This window comes from Dendropsophus ebraccatus, chromosome 9 (genome assembly GCF_027789765.1).
Source record: "Dendropsophus ebraccatus isolate aDenEbr1 chromosome 9, aDenEbr1.pat, whole genome shotgun sequence".
Lineage (NCBI taxonomy): Eukaryota > Metazoa > Chordata > Amphibia > Anura > Hylidae > Dendropsophus > Dendropsophus ebraccatus.
In genome coordinates this window covers 32004903-32027679 of record NC_091462.1, presented here as the reverse complement: position 1 = coordinate 32027679, position 22777 = coordinate 32004903, and the positions used below count along the sequence as shown (strand labels likewise).

Sequence of the window (22777 nt, the reverse complement as noted above, 5' to 3'; positions counted from 1 at the left end):
ACGTCATGTGGTCAGGTGAGACCAAAATACAACTTTTTGGCATTAACTCACTGGAGAAAGATGAGAACAACCCTAAGAACACAGTCCCAACCATTAAGCATGGGGGTAGAAACATAATACCCTAGGGGTTGCTTTTCTGCAAAGGAGACATATTGAAGGGAGGATTGATGCGGCCATGTATCACATGGATTTTGGCCAATAATTTCCTTCCCTCAGTAAGAGCATTGAAGATGGCTGGGTCTTCCAGCATGACAATGGCCTGAAACACACAACCAGGGCAACTAAGGAACCCCACCGTAGGAAGCATTTCAAGGTCCTGAAGTGGCCTAGCCAGACTCCAGACCTGGACCCAATAGAGAATCTTCTAGGGAGCTGGAACTCAATGTTGCCTAGTGACAGCCCCGAAAGCTGAAATTGACATGTCAATTCTTTGGGCGGACGGCGGAATCCGTCCGACCATAGAATGTAGTCTATGACGCGGGCGGAGATGCGAGTGGCGGAATCCGCGTTGGATAACCACCCGGATTCTATAGTGTGAACGCACCCTAAGGGTGGACTTAGGAGCAGGTGGTCTTTTTCTGCCAATAATCTTCTATGTAAATGATGACAGTAAAATTGTTGGTTGGATAGCTAAGAAGTATCTGGAATCTGGAAGTAGTTGTTTAGTGTGATAGAAGAAGATCGAAACTTTTTGAGATGCCCCCCTTCCTTCAATAAAGATGACAAATCATTGTCAATTAAAAATACCTGGGCGTGAAGAAAACTGCACAAATAACTAACAACAGGACTAATGGTGCGTTTACGCAGAGAGATTTATCTGACAGATTATTGAAGCCAAAGCCAGGAATGGATTTGAAAAAAAAGGCGAAATCTCAATCTTTCCTTTATAGGTTTATAGTCTGTTCCTGGCTTTGGCTTCAAAAATCCGTCAGTTAATCTCTGTATAAACGTCCCCTTACATACTGACATGGGAGGAGCAGCACAGACACACACAAGTATGGCAGCTATATCTATTATGCGGCATGCAAAAAATAGCAGTTTCCTTATCTAATATTCTGCAAAAAGCAAATCACATGGTCACTCCTATATGTACTGATGATCAGTAAACAGTAATGCCGAGGTGGAATAGTCTAGAACTCATCTATTAGATCTGCATAGAGACATGGAAATCCCCTGTGCATGTCAGTGGTATGTAAAGACTTCTCCCTGTGACGTGAACTGGTTGGGAAGTACAATACAACTTCAGCTCTTCCTGGTTTCTAGCTACTTCTTGTCTGTCCCCTCCCTCCTACAAGCTCGCTTTCATTTCTTGGTTTCATTCAGCCTAGAATCTCTGGAAGTTATACCGGAGGAGCCGAGACCTGTAGTTTATAGTGACGGTAAGATTCTAGAACAAGCCACATCTAGGCAAAACTTTTTTTCATTCTAAAAGCATTTAGAGTAAAGTTTTACTTTGCTTGATAAGTAAAAGTTAAGGCTGGATCCACACTGCATATCAGTGTACATTGAACTGTTCTCGTTTTCCTTTCCTTGTACCTTGGTTTAAGAGTAGCTTGGAATAAGAGCGTTTTGGTTTAAGAGCTCACAGTTATTCTAAATTGTGACTTGGTTTAAGAGCATTGCTTTGGTTTAAGAGCTTCCTGTACTGGGTAGGAAGTGGAGTGGGGGAGGGTCATCAAAATTTATCAAAGGGTGTAAAATTTAGACTGGTGCAAACTGCCCACAGCAACCAATCACAGCTCCTCTTTCATTTTACCAGAGCTGAAAGCTGAGCTGTGATTGGTTGCTGTGGGAAGTTTGCACCAGTCTAAATATTACACCCTTTGATAAATCTGGACTTAAATGTACAGAAAAATAAAGTGTTAGCCCAGACATAGGATAGAAAAACACATACCGTATCCACAGCAGATAAAATCCCCTATGGATACCATCACTGTCAGTTTCAATGTGATTCCATACTCGCAGCGAAATTGTCAACCCCCACCAAATATGTAAATGCTGCCCTCTTAACCCCCCCCCCGACGGCTGGTGCACTCTTTACCTGATTTGCGCTCTGGCTGCATCTGAGGCTCCCGGCTCCCAGAGGTTCCGCCCAGCCAATAAGCGACTACTGCGGGGCCGTGCACTGATTGGCTGCACGGGACCTACGGGGACTGGAAGCCTGAGATGCAGCCGGAGCACGAAACAGGTAAAGTATGCACCGACCGGCGGGGGGGAGGGGGGTTAAGGGGGCCGGCATTTACATACTCGCAGTTGGTTGACAATCCCGCTAAGTGTATGGAATCACATTGAAACTGACAGATGGTATCCGCAGTGGATTTCACAGTGTTAAATCCGCTACAGATACGGAATGTGTGTTTCTACCCTACAGTGGATTTTGTGTGGTCTGGGAATTAAAGGGATATAAATTATACATAGAGACAGTATACTGAATACACTCCTTGTATCATTATCAGGAGAAACTAATAGTTGACCACCATGGATGGACACAATACAGAGCCAGAACCCATGGAAACAGAGGGATCAAATCAGCACAGAGAGGACAATGTAAGTAGTGTCTATTGTTCAGAAAAAAAGATATTCTTATAATGACATCTAAACATATTAAAACATATTAACGTATTAAAGGTAAACCACCTTATATTAAATTGGCAAGGGTCCAACTCCTGGCACCACCCGCCGATCAGCTGTTTGAAGGGGACACATCACTCGTACGGGCGCTGAAGCCCTTTCAATATTTATGAAGCTTGTCTTTACATCACTGTTCTGTTTTATTGTAATTTTTAACTCAACTCAGCTTACTGGCCATCTTCCTTGAATTGAGCTGAGTTGTAATATGACAAACCACCTCTGTGGCTGCCATGTAGCATCTACTATTACAGCCTGCTTTATTAGTAGATCGCAAAACTGACAGTCCACTGCAATACATATGTGAACTATAAAGAGGAGGAAAAAATAAAAAAGCAAAAGGAAAATTAGCTTCTTCCTTAAGGGGCTGATATTATGGCCAGCTAATGAAACATGCACCAATTTCAGATGTCCTGTATGACACCTAAGTGTTATGTATAATGCACAGACATGTATCTGGCGGCCAGTTTTCACTGCTTCTTTCCTGACCTCGATCTACTATTGCCCTTTTACTTAAAACATATTGTGTACCCGGTGATTATCACCCATGTACAGAGGCTGCGCCTACAGCTAAAAGAGGGCAGGTGTGGTATCCCTGCATGCAATGTCCGAGACTTAGACCTGCCCTTCCATGTCTCAGAAGGGGGGGGGGGGTGAGAAACTTTTAGCGCCACGGAAAATTAGGCTTCTTCTGCTCCTCAGACAACCCCCCTTAAACGGTACCACTAAGATGGATGAATTGTGTGAGATCCATAGATCCGTATGCTCTGAATAATATGAATATCTTTCTTTTGTTTTCCTTCATATCAGATCAATGCTGTGGAGCAGGAGATGCAGCACAAAAAGTAAGTTTTCTACATGGACAGCGTCGTAGCTATGGGGGAGGGGCACAGGACATGGGCTGCCAACTGGTATGACCTGAGGTAGTGGATCCATCAGGCCAGCATAGGCGATGGTGTAAGCTGCGCTAAGGAGCAGAATCTCAGGGCCGCTGGTTTTCACTCATAGTCTGGAAAAGGTGGAAAGGTCAGGGGAGGCGGCAGGCAAAACGTAGTCAGGAGCAAGGCAGAAGGACTGGTAAACCATAGACAAGGATAGCAGACAGGCAATGCTTAATTAGTAGGCTAGGATCACTATAGATCCTACAATGACCCCCAGGAAGAGGCTAAATAAATAAGCAAGGCCAATGACCGGCACCAATTAATGGTGCACTGGCCCTTTTACATTTGACAGTCGGCACACGTGGGTAAGGGAGTCAGGAGAGGGCCATGGGTAAAAGCCAGATCCCCCGGGACACGAGTGTGGCTGCAGACCGCAGTGCAGGTCGCAGCCAAGACACCAACAAGCCACTGTACTTTAATGCAGGACAGAAAACTGAATATTTGCCCCAAATTAACAGATCAATGGCCCATCCATAGGATAGTTCATCAATCACTGATTGCCCTGGTGTCTTATTCTATTTATAGAGGATAGGTATTGTTGGTGGGACTGCCCCTTTGAGTTCTTTGAGTGTTTAGAACTTCCACTATTTTTTAGCCCATATTCAGGACCCATTCTATTTCATCAGACAGGGGGATGCAGTTGTAAAAAAATATGTGTCGTATGCTTTACATAGTTGTCACCATTGTTTCGTTATAGGCAACGTCTTAACTTGAAGCCGATGGGCCATAGTGCAACATTGGTCACATGACCCCTCAACTATAATGCTTCATTTATAGAACTTGCCCTCTTTATATAGTTTAATCTACAATTTAAATTGTCTTCTGCAGGAATGTCAAACCGAATAAAGAAAAACAGAGGGAAAACACTATGACAAGTGGAAACCTCTTTATTACTGCCTTTATGGGTCTGCTCCAGGATACTAGTAAAGAAGTCGCTTGTCACTACATGGAACGAGTATGTATCTAGCAATGAATAAATTTTGAAAATCAATAGACAAAACTGCTAACCCTCATCTAAATAAATAAATAAATAAATAAATATAGATATAGATATATAAAATAAAGTGAACACTTAAACAACACAATATAACGCCAAGTAAATCAAACTTCTGTGAAATCAAACTGTTTACTTAGGAAGCAACACTGATTGACAATCAATTTAACATGCTGTTGTGCAAATGGAATAATAGACAACAGGTGGAAATTATTTGCAAATAGTAAGATACACTCAATAAAGCAGGTTCTGCCGGTGGGGACCACAGACCACTTCTCAGTACCTATGCTTTCTGGCAGATGTTTTGGCCACTTTTGAATGTTGGTGGTGCTTTCACACTCATGGTAGCCTGTGACAAACTCTACAACCCACACAAGTGGCTCAGGTAGTGCAGCTTATCCAGGATGGCACATCAATGTGAGCTGTGGCAAGAAGGTTTGCTGTGTCTGTCAGTGTAGTGTCTAAAAGCTGGAGGCGCTACCAGGAGACAAGTCAGTACACCAGGAGACGTGGAGGAGGCTGTAGGAGGACAACAACCCAGCAGCAGGACCGCTACCTCCGCCTTTGTGCAAGGAGGAACAGGAGGAGCACTGCCAGAGCCCTGCAAAATGGCCTCCAGCAGGCCACAAATGTGCATGTGTCTGCACAAACAGTTAGAAACCGACTCCATGATGATATGAGGGCCCGACTACCACAGATAGGGGTTGTTCTCACAGCCCAACACTATGCAGGATGCTTGGCATCTTCCAGAGAACAGCAGGATTGGCAAATTCGCCACTGGTGCCCTGTGCTCTTCACAGATAAAAGCAGGCAGTATTTGGCAGTCAGTCAGTAATGGTGTGGGGGGCATTTCTTCTGAGGGCCGGACAGCCCTCCATGTGCTCGCCAGCGGTAGCCTGACTGCCATTAGGTACCCAGATGATATCCTCAGACCCCTTGTGAGACCATATGCTGGTGCGGTTGGCCCTGGGTTCCTCCTAATGCAGGACAATGCTAGACCTCATGTGGCTGGAGTGTGTCAGCAGTTCCTACAAGATGAAGGCATTGAAGCTATGAACTGGCCCACCCGTTCCCCAGACCTGTATCTGATTGAGCACATCTGGGACATCATGTCTTTCTCCATCCACCAATGTCATGTTGCAACCACAGACTGTCCAGGAGTTGGTGGATGCTTAAGTCCAGGTCTGGGAGAAAATCCCTCAGGAGACCATCCGCCGCCTGATCCTTGTACCATCCGCCGCCTGATCCTTGTACCATCCGCCGCCTGATCTGTACCTTCAGATAGCTGCTTTTAATCCAAGATCTGTCCTCGGGTCCGTTCGGCAGGGGATGCAGTTATTGTCATAAAAACAACTTTTAATCCGGCAGCGCTGTGTCTAACGGCCGGGGCTTACATTTGTATATGCATTAGGCTGGCACAACCTCTCTGTCCTTCCTCCCCACCCTCCTCATCATTAGGAATACTCCAGGCAGATTGCTTCCTATTCCCCACCTGTGGCAGCCCAGCTGATGGGCTGGATCATTAATACACCTGTGCAAAGCTCAAACAGCAGTAAATGTTCCCTCATCATTCCTAATGATGAGGAGGGTGGGGAGGAAGGACATAGAGGTGGTGCCAGCCTAATGCATATACAAATGTAAGCCCCGGCCGTTAGGCACAGCGCTGCCGGATTAAAAGTTGTTTTTAAGGACAATAACTGCATCCCCTGCCGAAAGGACCCCAAGACAGATCTTGGATTAAAAGCAGCTATCTGAAGGTACAAGTGGTTTGGGGGGGACAGATTGTGGGTACAGAGTAGCTTTAATTTTGTGTGTGACTCCAAATCCAGACCTTCATTGGTTAATAAATTTGATTTCCATTGATGATTTTTGTGTGATTTTGTTGTCAGCACATTCAACTTTGTACAAAAGTATTCGATGAGTATATTCATTCATTCATTCAGATATAGGATGTGTTATTAGAGTATTCCCTTTATTTTTTGAGCAGTGTATATATAACAAATTCTGAACTGGTTTTAAACATTCTCACACCTAAGGTTTTCTTCTTACTTACAAGGCCTCTTTCTCCACTTATCAGACTTCTTTCCTCCTTCTACCCTGAATGTCTATCCACACTGAGGAACAGGTTACAGCTACCCATAGAGATCTATAGAGAAGGGAGGAGTAAGGAACTTCAAAGTAAGGCAGGGACAGAAAGAGTGCTAAAAACTATATCTCCACCTAAGTGCTGGATTTACAGCTTATACTGCTCAGTACAGCACTATAATGCCCCTCCCTCCTTCTGAAGGTATCTGATACAAATAAGGGAGAGTAGGAATTTGTGTTCACACATTGTTGTTTTTTGGTAAAAAAGACGGCTAAAGTGTTTTTTTTTTTAACATAGAATAGAACTTATATGCATACCACTTATTTGTATATTTCTTTCACCAGGTGCTACATTCCATTTTCTTTTTTGGACACATCAACAATCCACCAATCACGCCAGATGATTTCCTTCCTGAAGGATATATTCAGAAAGTTAAAGGTCGTTTCCCAAAGCCTTTCAAGGAGTATAACACACATTTACCTCATTACACTCCATACTCCATTCTCTTGGAATACGTAAGTATCCATGTATTACTACTATTTTAGCCTCTGAGCCCACATAAAGAAACAGGGATCAGAGAATTTTTCAGCCTACATGGGTCAAACCTTGAGCTTCTTCAGAGATTATTGAAAAAATTACTATAGTGCGGCACTGTGCATAATAGTACATTTTCTAATATGCATTAATTTTGAATTTGGCACTGGAATATGTTTCCAAACTCTTCGCTCCCCTCCATGTATAGCCAGGCCCGCTTCTGCCATGAGGCGGAATGAGCCTTCCGCCTCAGGCGGCAGAATTTGCGGTCCGGCAGGGGGCGGCATTATGTCCCCCCGCTGTCATTTTTGTTAAGTATCACTTAACAAAAATGACAGCGGCCGCTCACCTGTCCCGTCGCCCGCGCTCTCCACATCCCGTCAGGTCCCGCGATGTCACCCTGCAGCTGTCACGGACCTCCAGGCTGTGGTGAGTGCCCGGGGTCGGTGGGGGACGCGCTGGGGTGATCGGGTCGCGCGGGACCGCCCCGCGCGACCCGATCACCCCACTCACTCACCACAGCCTGGAGGTCCGTGACAGCTGCAGGGTGACATCGCGGGACCTGACGGGATGTGGAGACAGCAGAGATCGCGGGCCGGCTGTGGTGTGGGACAGGTGAGTAGACGGCTGCTGCTGCGGCGGCGTCGTCGTCGGGGGTGGGTGGGTGGGGGGGGTTTCCGGGGAGATGCCGGCTATCACTCGGGGCGGCCGCCTGAGGTTTGCCTCAGGAGGCAGAAACCCTTGAATCGGCCCTGTGTATAGCTATGCAATACGTGGAGGGGACAAAGGCAATACAGTGGGAACTCTTATCTTTATAGCTCCGGTCTCCAGTGCCAGACCCAGTGCAATGTAATTTTATGGTGCTGGGTCTCACACTGGAGATATGAGTTATAGGAGGTACCCTTTACAGGTACAGTAATGTATAACTTGTGACCATTTTATTATTGTTCAAATGCATCAAAAATTTAGGGGGACATTTATCAAGATGCATCCCTGATGTACGCCACAGAGAAGGGGCAGATAAATGTCCCCCTTAATGTCTATTTGTTGCCAACCTATCAACACTATCAGGCTGGGTTCACACACAGTATTTTTGCTCAGTATTTTGGTCCTCATATTCCTATCAAAACCAGGAGTGGATTGAAAACACAGAAAGACTATGTTCACACACTGTTGAAATTTAGAGGATGGTCGCCATATTATGACAAATAATGGCCGTTATTTCATAACAACAGCTGATGTTTTTAAATAACAGCAATTATTTGCCATAAAATGACGGCCATCCACTAAATTTCAACAGTGTGTGAACATAACCTTTCTGTGTTTTCAATCCACTCCTGGTTTTGGTTGCAATATGAGGACCAAAATACTGAGCAAAAATACTGTGTGTGAACATAGCTCAAGAAGTAAAGAGCAGAAAAAAAAGAGCATGACTGCAGGATAGGGCTATATAAGTATATACAACACTGTAAGACATTTTTATTGAACACTGTTCAAAGGCTAGGAATACCCATTAGAGATGACTCGTAGCCAACGTCCCAAATATGAGATATTACAACCATAAAAAAAAAGTTTAGGACTTCCTTATTACGCTTTTTTTTTTTTTTTTTTTTTTTACAGTTTCTTGATATGCTTTCCTATTTCTGAGATATGTGGGTTTATAATTGGAATTTGAATTTAGTTATTAGATGAGCATGAACTTGATTTTATGATTATATAGTCCGGAGGTGTGAAAATTTTACATTGAGGGGTGTGTATGCCTAAAGGCCATATTACATGGAGCAATACTCCGCCAAATCAGGCCCATTCAGCAGGTTATCGTACTGTGTAATAAAATCTGTCAAATTCCAGTCAGCACTTTTGGTCGTTGGGTACCTAAACACTGAGACCCCAAAGATCCTCACCCTTTTATTTCTGAGAAGAGTCAAGCATAAGGTATATAGATTTATAAAAAGTCTCAGAAGGACATGCAAAGCAGGTCTTTTGTGCCACCTTTTTGTGGTAGCTTTCCCTTCAATCAAATATTTCTAATTCTTTAAGAAGCTTCAGAACATGACTAGGAATGTAAAAGGCCAAGCCAAAAAACTTCACTAGAAGGAGAAGCTATCCATCTGTAGCACCTGTTTTGAGTGTTTTTGCATCTTGTCAGTACAGAGCAGGTTGAAGGCTGTAGAGAGGCTGTAATGTAGAACTTCTGGGAAAGTTTTCTGGCTTGGTTTATTAAATCCCTAGCCATGTTATGAAGCTTCTTAAAAAAGAGCTCCAGGCAGGATCACTTTCTTTTAAACTCCCGGGGAGGGTGTGGGTGAAAAAGTCATGAACGGAAAAAAGCCAGCTTACCCCATCCACCGAGCTTCACAGCACGGGCTCACACTCCCACAGGTGTCCTGAGTAGATGCAGAAAAGAAACGAGTCCAGCTCCCGGCAAGGTGGAATCAAGTGCGTTGTTTATTGTATCTCCGTCACCGTACACACGTGCGGTATGCCCCCAACTGAAGCCTACGCGTTTCGGCTGCTACACCGCAGCCTTAATCATGGCTATCCTCCACTAAGTTAGATCACAATAAATAGTTACCAGCCGGCGGGGGGGCAGGGCAGTGGACCGCCCACCTCTCTGACTGCATCTGCATCACCGCACAGCTGCGAACTAAATAAGTCTGATCAGCTTGTGGAGACAAAAGACTAGTGATTCATAATAGCAAAATACATCATAAAACACAGATCACACTAGTGTATGTGTAATATATACACCTTTGCCCCAAATGCCATATATGCTCAACATATGAGCACAAGACCATACTTATGCTAGGGGTGAGACAGGAATTCACACTGGTATAGCAGTGCTGAAAGCTAAACAGCTGAGCAGGTAAACAGGAATTCACACTGGTATAGCAGTGCTGAAAGCTAAACAGCTGAGCAGATAGACATGAATTCACATGGGAGTCATCAGGAATCAGTATAGCTACATAGAGGAATATAACCAAGCTACTGGCCGAGAAAAAAAAAAAAAAAAGGGGCAATCACGTATATGTGGTCTCAACTCGTGGAGTATGTATGATAATTCCCAACATATAGAACACAGAAGTAATCAATAATAAATGAGAAGTTCTCTCTTTAAATTCATGCCCTGGGGGAAACAGGTGTCCAGGCAGAACATCCAAAAAGCTTCCCTGTCCTTGAGCAGCTTCTGGATGTCGCCTCCCCTGATGGTGGTATGTATTTTTTCAATAGCAAATATGCGAAAGCATTTAGTGGATCCGTTATGTATATCTAGAAAGTGTTTTGAAGCCCCGGATGGTGTTCTATTGCCTGGGTTTTCAATATCGTATAGATGTTCGCAAGCACGGGTTTTCAACTTACGAGTTGTACAACCTACATACAAAATATTACAGCTTGTGCATTCGATAATATACACTACATTAAAGCTGTTACAGTTTAGAAAAGATTTTATTTGGTATGTTTTGTTACCTCCTGTATCGGTGAATTCCTTGCGTGTTATGCTATATGAACATGTTTTGCAGGGGTGATGGCCGCATTTGTAAAACCCAACTGTGTTGAGCCAAGTGGCATTATTCCTGCGATGTTTGTTGTTACCCGGCATAGATGGTGATAGTGTGTCACCTAATGTGCGCGCTCGTCTAGATACAACATTGATGCCGTCTGACAATACTGTCTTCATTGTAGGGTCTACTTTCAAGATGGGTAAATAGGTGTTAACAATATTCTTTATGTGTGTGAATTGGGGGCTAAATGTAGTGACTAGTGTAGGTTTCTGTTTGCATTGTGAGTTAGATGTGGTTCTGTCTTGTAATAACTCTTCTCTACTCCTAGTGTCCGCTTTTTTGCATGCTCTGTCGATCATCCACCTTTTGTACCCTCTGTCCAATAAACGTTGTGTGCAGGTCTGTTTTTCACGTGTGTATAGTGTCTCCTGGCTGCAATTTCTCTTCATGCGGAGAAGTTCACCTACTGGAATGGATTTAATCGTATGCAGGGGATGGTTGCTTTTAGCATGTAGTGTGGTATTTCCTGAAATGGGTTTTCTGAAATTTGTGGTGCCAATAACCTGGCCTGGAATGCCCTGCAGTGTCAAATCCAGGAAAACCATAGTATTTGGATGCATGTTCGCTGTGAACTGTAAGTTCCAAGAGTTGGAATTGATGTAAGACAAAAACTGGTCCAAATCAGACATCTCTCCGCTCCATACAATGAGCAGATCATCAATGTATCTGCCATACCATTGTATGGAGCGGAGAAAGGGATTGGACACAGTATAAATGAATTTTTCTTCCCAAAAGGACATAGTGAGATTAGCAAGGGAGGGGGAGTACTTGGCTCCCATGGAAACTCCACTTATCTGTAAATAAAAATTGCCCGAACAGAAGAAAAAATTATGTGTCATGAGAAACCAGGTAGCCATCTTGATAAACACAATCAAATCTAAATCATAATGGCTATACGTTTGTAGATGGAAATCTAATGCTTGCATAGCTACTGGGTGAGGGATGGACGTATACAATGAAACTACGTCCAGACCTACCCAGGTGTATTCTGGTTCCCAGGGGACATCATGAAGTGATCTTAGAACATCAGTGGTATCTTTTAGGTAGCCTGGAACACGCCGCACAAGGGGCTGTAACAATCCATCTAGCCATGCGCATAGTCTCTCACAGAGCGACTGTCGTCCAGAGACTATGGGGCGCATGGGTGGTGGAGTCACCCCCTTGTGGGTTTTAGGTAGACCGTAAAGGATGGGGGTGGTGGGGTTCTGCGGACAGAGAAACTCAGCCTCTCTATCAGAGAGTGCATGTAGTGCTACGCCCTCCTGTAATAATTTTTGCAACTCTTGAGTGTAACTTTTGGTGGGGTTACCAGACAGTTTATGGTATACTTGTTGATCTGACAGTAATGTTTGTATTTGTGTATCATACATTTGCCTGTCCATCACCACCACCACCCCCCCTTTGTCTGAGTTTTTTATTACAATGTTGTCTAAGCTTTTGAGATCTTCATAGGCTTTCTTCTGATGTATAGTCAGGTTGGATTTATGCTTTGTGCTTGGCATTTTCTCAGACAGTTCTTTCAGGTCTCTGAATACACATTGCTGAAAGTGTTCCATATGGTCGGTACGAGATTGTAAAGGATAATACTGGGGATTGGCCATCCTAAAGCGTGGTGGATCTTGTATATCCTGTTCCGTTTCACTATTTAATTCCTGGAGCTCTGTCAGGCATTTTAAAGAAAATTGTTCGTTGAAATTCAGACCCTGATATATATTAGGCTGTATAGACTGCGCATTTGGTTCCATAGTTTCATCTTCTTGGAAAAAATGTTTCCTCAGTGTAAGATCCCGGATGAATTTATTTATATCCTTAATGGTAGCAAATAGATCGAAGTTCTGCACCGGTGCGAAGCTGAGACCTAGTGACAAAACTTCGATCTGAGTGTCTGTAAGTGCATGGGAAGACAAGTTGATCACACTTGATCTTGTTCTTTCAGTCTCGTTCTGGTGTTCTGACTCGGGGTTCCTTCCTGATTTATGATGTTTCCTGCCCCCACGTTTGCGTTGGCGTTTTTTGGGGGCCGTACAGTTTTAGGTTTTTTGTAATATGTAGCCTGTGAGATGACGTTGGTGGAACTAGAGTCAGAACCAGAGGGATCATCAGTGGTCTCGGCATCTGGGGAGCTGAAGGTGACTCTACTCTTTTTGTGTCTACGTCCTCCTTTGCGTGTTTTCAGGATGGACTTAGGTGTAGAGAACACCTGCTCCCACCTGCCCCATTCATAGACTTGATCTTGTCTGTAATCAAACAGATCCCTCTGAAACTTGGTTTTTTTCCATTTCGCTATGCTGTCCTCTAGGGCTTCAATACGTTTGTTAGTTTCTGTCAGTAAAGTGTCATACTCCGTCAGTTCATGAAAAACTTCAATGGATTTTTTTATTTGTTCTACTTCTATCTTTATTTCCTCATGTTTGTCTTTTTCATATTTTATTATAAGATTCATTAGATCCAAGGAGCATTTACTTAACAGTTCATTCCATTGTTTCACAAACTCCTCAGAAAATACAACTGTTGGGATCTTCTTTAATCTTAGCCCCCGTGGAATCATGGCTTTAGAGATGTAATTTTGCAGTGAGGTATAGTCCCACCATACTCGTGTCTCATTAGCCAATGCTTTTTCCAACTTTTTCAGGGCGGCTTTGAAATCAAGCAGTTGTAGTTCTGAGCCTTCCTCCGTAGTGAAGACATCTGCTATTTTCTCCACCCTGCTCTTTTGGCTTTCCATGTTGGTGAGGGGAATGTGTGAGTCTTGAGTAACACTATGGGGGCAAATGCCTGTGTGTACGGGAGTCAATGCTGATCGGAGTGAATGTATATGATAAACGCTGGGGAAGCACGGCTAAAATTGGATATCACAGTCATGAACGGAAAAAAGCCAGCTTACCCCATCCACCGAGCTTCACAGCACGGGCTCACACTCCAACAGGTGTCCTGAGTAGATGCAGAAAAGAAACGAGTCCAGCTCCCGGCAAGGTGGAATCAAGTGCGTTGTTTATTGTATCTCCGTCACCGTACACACGTGCGGCATGCCCCCAACTGAAGCCTACGCGTTTCGGCTGCTACACCGCAGCCTTAATCATGGCTATCCTCCACTAAGTTAGATCACAATAAATAGTTACCAGCCGGCGGGGGGGCAGGGCAGTGGACCGCCCACCTCTCTGACTGCATCTGCATCACCGCACAGCTGCGAACTAAATAAGTCTGATCAGCTTGTGGAGACAAAAGACTAGTGATTCATAATAGCAAAATACATCATAAAACACAGATCACACTAGTGTATGTGTAATATATACACCTTTGCCCCAAATGCCATATATGCTCAACATATGAGCACAAGACCATACTTATGCTAGGGGTGAGACAGGAATTCACACTGGTATAGCAGTGCTGAAAGCTAAACAGCTGAGCAGATAGACATGAATTCACATGGGAGTCATCAGGAATCAGTATGGCTACATAGAGGAATATAACCAAGCTACTGGCCGAGAAAAAAAAAAAAAAAGGGGCAATCACGTATATGTGGTCTCAACTCGTGGAGTATGTATGATAATTCCCAACATATAGAACACAGAAGTAATCAATAATAAATGAGAAGTTCTCTCTTTAAATTCATGCCCTGGGGGAAACAGGTGTCCAGGCAGAACATCCAAAAAGCTTCCCTGTCCTTGAGCAGCTTCTGCATGTCGCCTCCCCTGATGGTGGTATGTATGTGGGTGAAAAAAACAACATCCACTTACCTCCCTGGCTCCAGCACTAGTGCCTGAATTTCGCCACTCCAGTCCCCGGACACTACCTTGTCTAGAGACAGGGGTTGGGACGTAATGCTGCAGGCCCACAGCAGCGGAATGCAGGAACCAGCTATGGGGCCAGGGAGTAAGTGGATGTAAGTGGATGTTATTTTTTTCACCCAACCCCTTCCCCTCCGTTGGCATTTTGAAAAAAGTGGTCCTGCCCAGAGTTTTCTTTTGTACCCTTGAGGCACTTGTCATGGTGGCCAGAAGTAGTATGTGCCCACCCCTGGATGTACCAATACACACTTTTTTGTTAGAACTGGTGCAGGTGTTCGTGCAGGTGTCAGTAAAACACAGAGTCTCTGGTGAACTTAAACAATAATAAGCTTACTGTAGAAATCCTTTTTGTAGTGCAACATACAAGATAAAGTCTTTGCTCCAATACAAAACAATACAGGCAATAGTCTGCTTTAAACAAATACATTCAGCTTCTCACTGGTTTAGGAATAGACAAGCTCTTCACAAGTATGCGAGCTGGATATTTGGGTTATAGAGTATAATACTTTCTTTTCACAGCTTCTCAGAATAATATTTAGTCTCAGCTTCTCGCTGGAGGGTTATTAGTTTATATAGTACTTGACAAGCCTCTGTGTTGCTTTATCTTGGCTTAGTAGGCTGGCTGTAGGAGGAGAGGAGCGGGCTGAGGGCTACTATGGTTATTAGGGGCTTTACCTAGACCCTAAGGTGCTCAGCTGTGGGGGCTTTAGAGAAAGAGTACCTATGCCCACAGGTATGAGCTTCCTCCTAATGCTGTCTATGGGCACAGAGTGACATAGAAACAGGAATGTAGGCCCCACCTTGTGAGTAGAGCTAGCTGTCGGGGGGTCCCCTAAGGAAACCTAGCAATAGCAGTGGAATATTTCAGCTTTCCGCCACTGACCAGAGATCCTGTTTTAGTTTTCAGTTTCTGTTTGTTGGTGAGAATGGTCCTGTTCTCAGTATCACACCATACATTGCACTTTAAGACAAACCCCCTATTAACTACTTTACATGACAACTTTTTTTTTAATAAATTAATGTTCTTTTTTTACCGCTTACTTTAGATGACTGAAAGAATGGAATTGGAAAATCTAGATTTATTATTGAAAAAACTGGAAACTGTTAACAAATCACTTTTGAAACCTAAGATTAATAACGAAGACCAATTTATTGCCAATGATTTTGCCTTCACTGCTTCTGCGGTCACATACTGCTGCGTGAAAGATTCCAACGATGCAAAGGTTCTCAAGAAAGCTTTTGGATCCTCCATGTCTTGTAAGGGGAAGACCCAGAGGATTATAATGATTGCTATATCTGCTCTGCATGTGTGGGACAGGGCGATCTCCTATGCTGTGTGTTGTGCTGGTAGCAGTCTCCCTATAACATTCCCTGAACGAGTTTCCTGTACAACCTATAGCTTCAAAACAAGAGCGAAAATCCCTCCATGTAATAAATGCTTTAAAATGTACAATGTAAATTGTGACCCAGAACATGAAGCGCACAACAGGAAGGAGGATTGGTTGTATGGGAATTGTGCCGAAAATGAATCGCTCAGCAGGCTGCTGCACGGTGATGAAGACGTGAGAGGAGAGATATGTATTATAGGTAGTAATGGCCAGAAACTGATGAACAGACAGGATATAGTGAACAAATTCAAAGAAGAGTATGAGGAGAAAATGAAGAAGAAAGTCAAAGAGCTCATAACACCTTTTAAGTTTAAGCTTTCCAAAGATCAATGGGACTTCTTCATCCCCGAGCAATCTCTTTGAAGTATCATCTTGGGCGTCTTCTGTAGTCCACATCATGCAACAAGTTACTCTTGAAATCTATAGACAGGTGTAATAGACTGATTGGAGGTTACCTTGGCCACATATATATAATTTTTTTTCTTATAGGATCATAAATATGATGCTTGATTTATAATAGTATATAATCTGTGTAATCGATGGCGGGGTTAATGGTCTTCTGTGATGAAATCAGAAATGAGAAAGATGTCTGAGACTTTGCGGAGTTTACATGATCTCCAGAATGTGATCAGTATAAAAAAATGAAATCCCAATATTACAATCAAAGGGGCTGATCCCTTTCCCTTCAACCAATAAAAAAGTGAGAATATCTTTTACTTATCAGTACAAATAAACAAAAAGAAAATAGATATTTGTTGCATGTAAGTAACACATCAGGCTGTACATAATACAGATGGATAGCTTAATAGGCATATGTCCTATTGCCACAAGATGTATGAAATATAGAAAGCACATCCTCATACTCAGCCATCCCTACGTGTTTTGACCCCAAGGGTTTCTTCAGGGGATGTATTTGGCCTTAGAGGACTGTGGAGTCCAGGGTACTGATTTGTACCCAGACTAGTGCAGCCACCATGTACATAGATGTAACACAGATGGAGGTGCCACTTGTTTAACTGTTAAAGGGAAAGGGGCATGTAAACCCCTCTCCTCATTCACTGTGACATGCTGGGAATACTTCTATATGAATCTCTATGGCATAACGAGTTTTAAGACTGGCAATATACTGTAGAAAAACAGGTTAGACATCTATCGAGAGGTCTGGTTCTGCACTGGTGTCCTCCCAGAGGACACATAACATTAAATGGTGGCCCCCATCTGGGGATTAGGGTGTAATAGGAAGGGATAGGTTTCTGAGCTGGGCCCTTTTGGGGTGACAACTCCACCCAGGCGTACTTAGATATTGTACAGAATAAGGGACAGTATCCTTAGGCCCCTGCTCTTTTCCCTCCCTTGCAGCCGCTGGTTAGCACAAGGTGACTGGGACCTAGGTCAGTGTGTGATATACAAATGTACCTCATGTGGGTGCCCAGAGTGGGCAATTATTGGCGATGAGCATTATATTGATGTATTTAAAAAAAAAATTAATTATTTCATTTTTATATATAGTTTTTATACCTTATAGTCTATTCTGTTGCTCAGTCCAGTTACAGCAATATCCAATTTATATTGTTTCTGTTTTGCTACATTCCAAAAATAAACGTTTATTTAAACTCTTTATTAAAATAAACAAAATAAGTTTACTCTATTGTAATTTGTGGAAAGTTTTTCCATCTAAGGATCTGGGTGAGGGCTTTTTTTTGTGGTTTGTAGTAGTAGTGGCCAATGGGATAGATAGGGCTTTTTGATTGCCTTTTAGGCCACATTCACACGGTCCTGAAATTTTCAGGACAATATATTATGCCCATAATTGCCATCTGCATAAAATGCATCCGTAATCCATATTTTTCGCAGATCCGTAAGAGTGGGAAGTCGCTTGTTAAAATGGCTGCCAGCTGGAGCTACGCCTGTGACATTAGAATTAAAGATCTGTATTTTGCGGATGTAACAGACAAGACTTCTCCACTGTTCAGAAATTACAGACGCTCCCATAGACTTGTATGGGAAAATCCATGACACAAGTAAGGTCTGTACTAGGGCTTGTCAGTAATTTTTGTGGATTACGGATCTGTAAAACTACGGACGGAGTGAAGAGCTCATTAGGAATCAAATTTGTCCATAATAGCGGACATCCTCAAGCAAGGTACCCTAATAAAGACTTATTCTCAGTGTTCATTAGGATGCATTGGTAGAGAAGCGGATAAGCAGCTTTTCTGGTGTCAGGGAAACGGACCGTACGCAGTGCGCCAAACAGACTAATATGCAATACATTTAAGAAATACATATGTTACATAAAAATGTCCCTCTTTCTTGTGTCCCCTATTAGAATCAGGTTAGAATGCCCCAACCTGCTAATAGATTCACATTTAATATGGGATTTTTTTTTTTAATATATGCAATATATAAATGAATAAATATAATTTATTACAACAAAGTGTTGCAGTTGCTATTGAGCATCTAGAGGTAAATTGTGGGGTGTTAGCTGTATATATAACACATGACACTAGCAGTGCTCCTGCACCCACACCCTTCCGTGCACCATGATATGATGAACTATGACATCACAGGAAAGAAAGAGGTCACTGAGCTTATTATTTTGGACAGCAGATCACAGACAAGTGACTAAGACTTTACAGCTGTTTTTATGGGGTAAGCAGCCATTTTTAATAAATGAAGTAAAATACAAGTACTGTGTGTTAGGAATCACATTGGCTATCACAGGGAGGGAAGTTGTTTGGAAAAACAGTGACCATTTAAGAAGACCTTGGGCAAAACCTGTGGTATGCTATAATGACACTGCACAAAACATTGTATCCAGGGGCGTAACTAGAAATAGCTGGGCCCCATAGCAAACTTTTGATTGGGCCCCCCCCCCTCCTCGACCAACCACTATGCCATCAACACACCCAGCTCTACACAGGTTCTGTACACCATATAAATTACACTGCAGTTATATTAGGTGACTCACAGGGGACGTCTTCTCTCATTAGAGTTGTTTCCTTTTCATTTTCTTCTCCATATGCCCTGGGCAATTATAAGAACTTCTCCGAGCCACGAATCCACAGAATCTGCCAGACAGACAAATTAGGCTCTGTGTAGACAGCTTATAGATTGCCCCTTGTCCAGTCCTCCATATAGATGGCCCCATGTGCATCTACTATAGTAGAGATCCCCCTCTGTGTAATCCATTTATAGTAGATGACACCCTCTGTGCATTCCTTATATCAGGGGTAGGGAATCTCGTCTCTCCAGCTTCTGCAAAACTACAACTCCCATTATGTGTGGACAGTCAAAAATAAAGCTGTAGTTTTGCAATAGCTGAAGAGCCAAGGTTCCCTATCCATGCCCTACAGTATATGGTCCCCTCTGTGTAGTCCTCTTAGATGATCCCTCTGTGTAGTCCACCCCCAGTGTAGTTCCCCTTATAGATGCCCCCTAGTCCCCTTCATAGATGGCCCCTCTGTGTAGTTCCCCTTTTAGATGGCCCACATTCCCAATAAAGGTAGCCCCCAGTGTTGTCCATCCCCGTCCCGCATATAGGTAGCCCCCAGTGTTGTCCATCCCCCATATAGGTAGCCCCCAGTGTTGTCCATCCCCCATATAGGTAGCCCCCAGTGTTGTGCATCTCCCCTATAGGTAACCCCCAGTGTTGTGCATATCCCCTATAGGTAGCCCCCAGTGTTGTGCATTCCCATCCCCCATATAGCCCCCAGTATTGTGCATCCTCCCATATAGCCCCCAGTATTGTACATCCCCCATATAGCCCCCAGTATTGTGCATCCCCCCATATAGCCCCCAGTATTGTGCATCCGCAGCCCCCATATAGTCCCCAGTGTTGTGCATCCTCAGTCCCCATATAGCCCCCAGTAATGTGCATCCCCTTCCCCACATAGCCCCCAGTATTGTGCATCCCCTTCCCTACATAGCCCCCAGTATTGTGCATCCCCTTCCCCACATAGCCCCCAGTATTGTGCATCCCCTTCCCCACATAGCCCCCAGTATTGTGCATCCCCATCCCCCCATATAGCCCCCAGTATTGTGCATCCCCATCCCCCATATAGTCCCCAGTATCGTGCATCCCCCCATATAGCCCCCAGTATTGTGCATCCCATCCCCCCATATAGTCCCTAGTATTGTGCATCCCCCCATATAGCCCCCAGTATTGTGTATCCCCTTCCCCACATAGCCCCCAGTATTGTGCATCCCCCATATAGCCCCCAGTATTGTGTATCCCCTTCCCCACATAGCCCCCAGTATTGTGCATCCCCCCACATAGCCCCCAGTATTGTGCATCCCCCCATATAGCCCTCAGTATTGTGTATCCCCTTCCCCACATAGCCCCCAGTATTGTGCATCCCCCCATATAGCCCCCAGTATTGTGCATCCCCTTCCCCACATAGCCCCCAGTATTGTGCATCCCCTTCCCCACATAGCCCCCAGTATTGTGCATCCCCTTCCCCACATAGCCCCCAGTATTGTGCATCCCCTTCCCCACATAGCCCCCAGTATTGTGCATCCCCTTCCCCATATAGCCCCCAGTATTTGCATCCCCCATATAGCCCCCAGTATTGTGCATCCCCTTCCCCACATAGCCCCCAGTATTGTGCATCCCCATCCCCCCAGTATTGTGCATCCCCATCCCCCCAAATAGTCCCCAGTATTGTGCATCCCCCCATATAGCCCCCAGTATTGTGCATCCCCATCCCCCCATATAGTCCCCAGTATTGTGCATGCCCCCATATAGCCCCCAGTATTGTGTATCCCCTTCCCCACATAGCCCCCAGTATTGTGCATCCCCCCATATAGCCCCCAGTATTGTGTATCCCCTTCCCCACATAGCCCCCAGTATTGTGCATCCCCCCATATAGCCCCCAGTATTGTGTATCCCCTTCCCCACATAGCCCCCAGTGTTGCCCCTCTGATTAAAAAAACAAACACCTAACCACACGCTCCCCGGTCGGTCGCCGGTCTCCTCTTCTCTCTGATTTATGAAGAGAGGTCAGCTCACCATGTAGACTTGTGCAGAGCAGGCAAATTATCCCAATGGAAGCAGGTGGATATGAAGCAGGCCGCACCCGGCAAGTAGACAATAGTAAACGTAGAAGGTCCACAGCTTCCAAAAAAGTAGATCAAGGGGTGATCAAGGGGTATTCTCCCCGAAACATGTAGGCCTGCATTTTTATTCCTTGTACTTTTTATATGCTGAAATAAAGAATCTACTTTTTTGGAAGCTGTGGACCTTCTACGTTTACTATTCTCCTCTTCTCTCTGCCTCCGCTTGATGAGCAGCCCTCTGGTGAAGTCCTGGCTGCGTCATCGCTGAGCACTCAGTGTGCGCGGCGGCGGCTGGGACTTCCGGTACTAAGAACACAAACCGGAAGTCCCAGCCTCGGCGGCGCACACTGAGTGCTCAGCAATGACGCTGCCAGGACTTCACCAAAGAGCTGCTCATCGGGCGGGACACTCTTGTGATTGCAAGCAGAACGCTTGCTTGGGGTCACAAGAATGATTGACAGGGCGGGAAGCCTAAGCTTCTCGCGCTGTCAGTCAGAACGCTGAACACCCGGGAGGCCCGCTCGGCCGCCGGGTGTTGCAGGCGGTCATCTGCGGGGGGCCGAGGCCACGGGCCCCCTGATGTTAGGGGCCCCGTAGCAGCCGCTACGGCGGTAGTTCCGCCCCTGATTGTATCCTAGGACCGCAATGCTTCTATGCCGCTAATTTGCACCCTACTGCACACTGACAGACAGGCAAGGATTGGCCTTCCTGATGTCCGACCCATGTATGCACCATTGTCTCACAGCGCGGAGCAGGCTTGGTGAGTCTGACACATGAGGGCATCAACTTCACTAGCTTATTGCACATGCACCATTATGTAAGTCACTGGTGCGTGCAAGGACTTCAAGGGGGTTTTCCAGCGCTACAAAAACATGGCCACTTTTTCCCCTGGGATCTGTTCAGCAGGTGATGCAGTTATTGTCCTAAAAAAAACAACATTTCGGCTATGTTCACACTACGTAAAAGTACAGCCGTTGTTGCCATCGGCAACAGCGGCCATACTTTGTACGGGTGAAAAATGCCTATTGTTATATGGGATCCCGGCCGGAGCATATACACATCGTATGCGCTCTGGCCGGGATCCTGCACGGGGCCGCAAAGAACTGACATGTCAGTTTTCTGCGGCCGTAGAAAACCCTGTCAGTTCACACAGTGAAGCGAGCGGCTCCAGACGCTTGCTTCACTATGTGCTATGGGAGGTTGTGATGCGGGCATACGCTGATGCGCCCACATCAGAACCCTGCGGCTAAAATATCATCCTTAAGTACGGAACGGCTGGTCTCTATACATTGTGTGAAGATAGCCTTAAACTGGCAGCCCCGTGCCCAACGGCCAGGGCTTTGATTGTGTATGCTTTAGGCTGGCACAACCCCTCCGTCCCTCCGTCCCTCCTCCCCACCCTCCTCATCATTAGGAATGCTCCAGGCAGATTGCCTCCTATTCCTCACCTGTGTGAATACTGAACATGGGCTGGATCGTTAAGGCACCTGTGCAATGTTTAGACAGAAGAAAATGTTCCAGTGGCATTCCTAATGATGAAGAGGGTGGGGAGGAGGGACGGAGGGGTGGTGCAAAGTTAGTGCACAGATATGGCACTGCCGTTGGTCACGGGGCTGCAAGTTTAAAAGTTGTTTTTTAGGACAATAACTGCATCACCTGCCAAACGGACCCCAGGACAGATCTTGGATTAAAAGCAGCTATCTGAAGGTACAAGTGGTTTTGGGGGGGTCAGATTGTGGGTACAGAGTTGTTTTAAAGCTATGTTCCCACACAGTATTTTTGGCTGGTATTTTGCAACCA

At 44.8% G+C, this 22777-nt stretch overlaps 1 protein-coding gene across 1 annotated transcript; it reads left to right on the top strand.

Annotated features, from left to right (window-relative positions):
* The first annotated feature begins 1284 nt into the window (after positions 1-1284).
* LOC138802014 (uncharacterized) lies at positions 1285-17543 on the top strand. The gene is made up of 6 exons (XM_069985136.1): positions 1285-1379; positions 2457-2547; positions 3439-3473; positions 4398-4524; positions 6994-7164; positions 15581-17543. Exons 2-6 carry the CDS (start codon positions 2479-2481, stop codon positions 16283-16285), a joined length of 1107 nt encoding a protein of 368 aa, XP_069841237.1. The 5' UTR covers positions 1285-1379; positions 2457-2478; the 3' UTR covers positions 16286-17543.
* Positions 17544-22777: the final 5234 nt, after the last annotated feature.

Bases quoted from the DNA above. Each gene is read 5' to 3' on its own strand.
- LOC138802014 (XM_069985136.1), top strand. From the start codon at position 2,479: ATGGATGGACACAATACAGAGCCAGAACCCATGGAAACAGAGGGATCA. The intron at 2,548-3,438 runs GTAAGTAGTGTC...CCTTCATATCAG, and splicing joins ATCAGCACAGAGAGGACAAT to ATCAATGCTGTGGAGCAGGA. The intron at 4,525-6,993 runs GTATGTATCTAG...TTCTTTCACCAG, and splicing joins CTTGTCACTACATGGAACGA to GTGCTACATTCCATTTTCTT.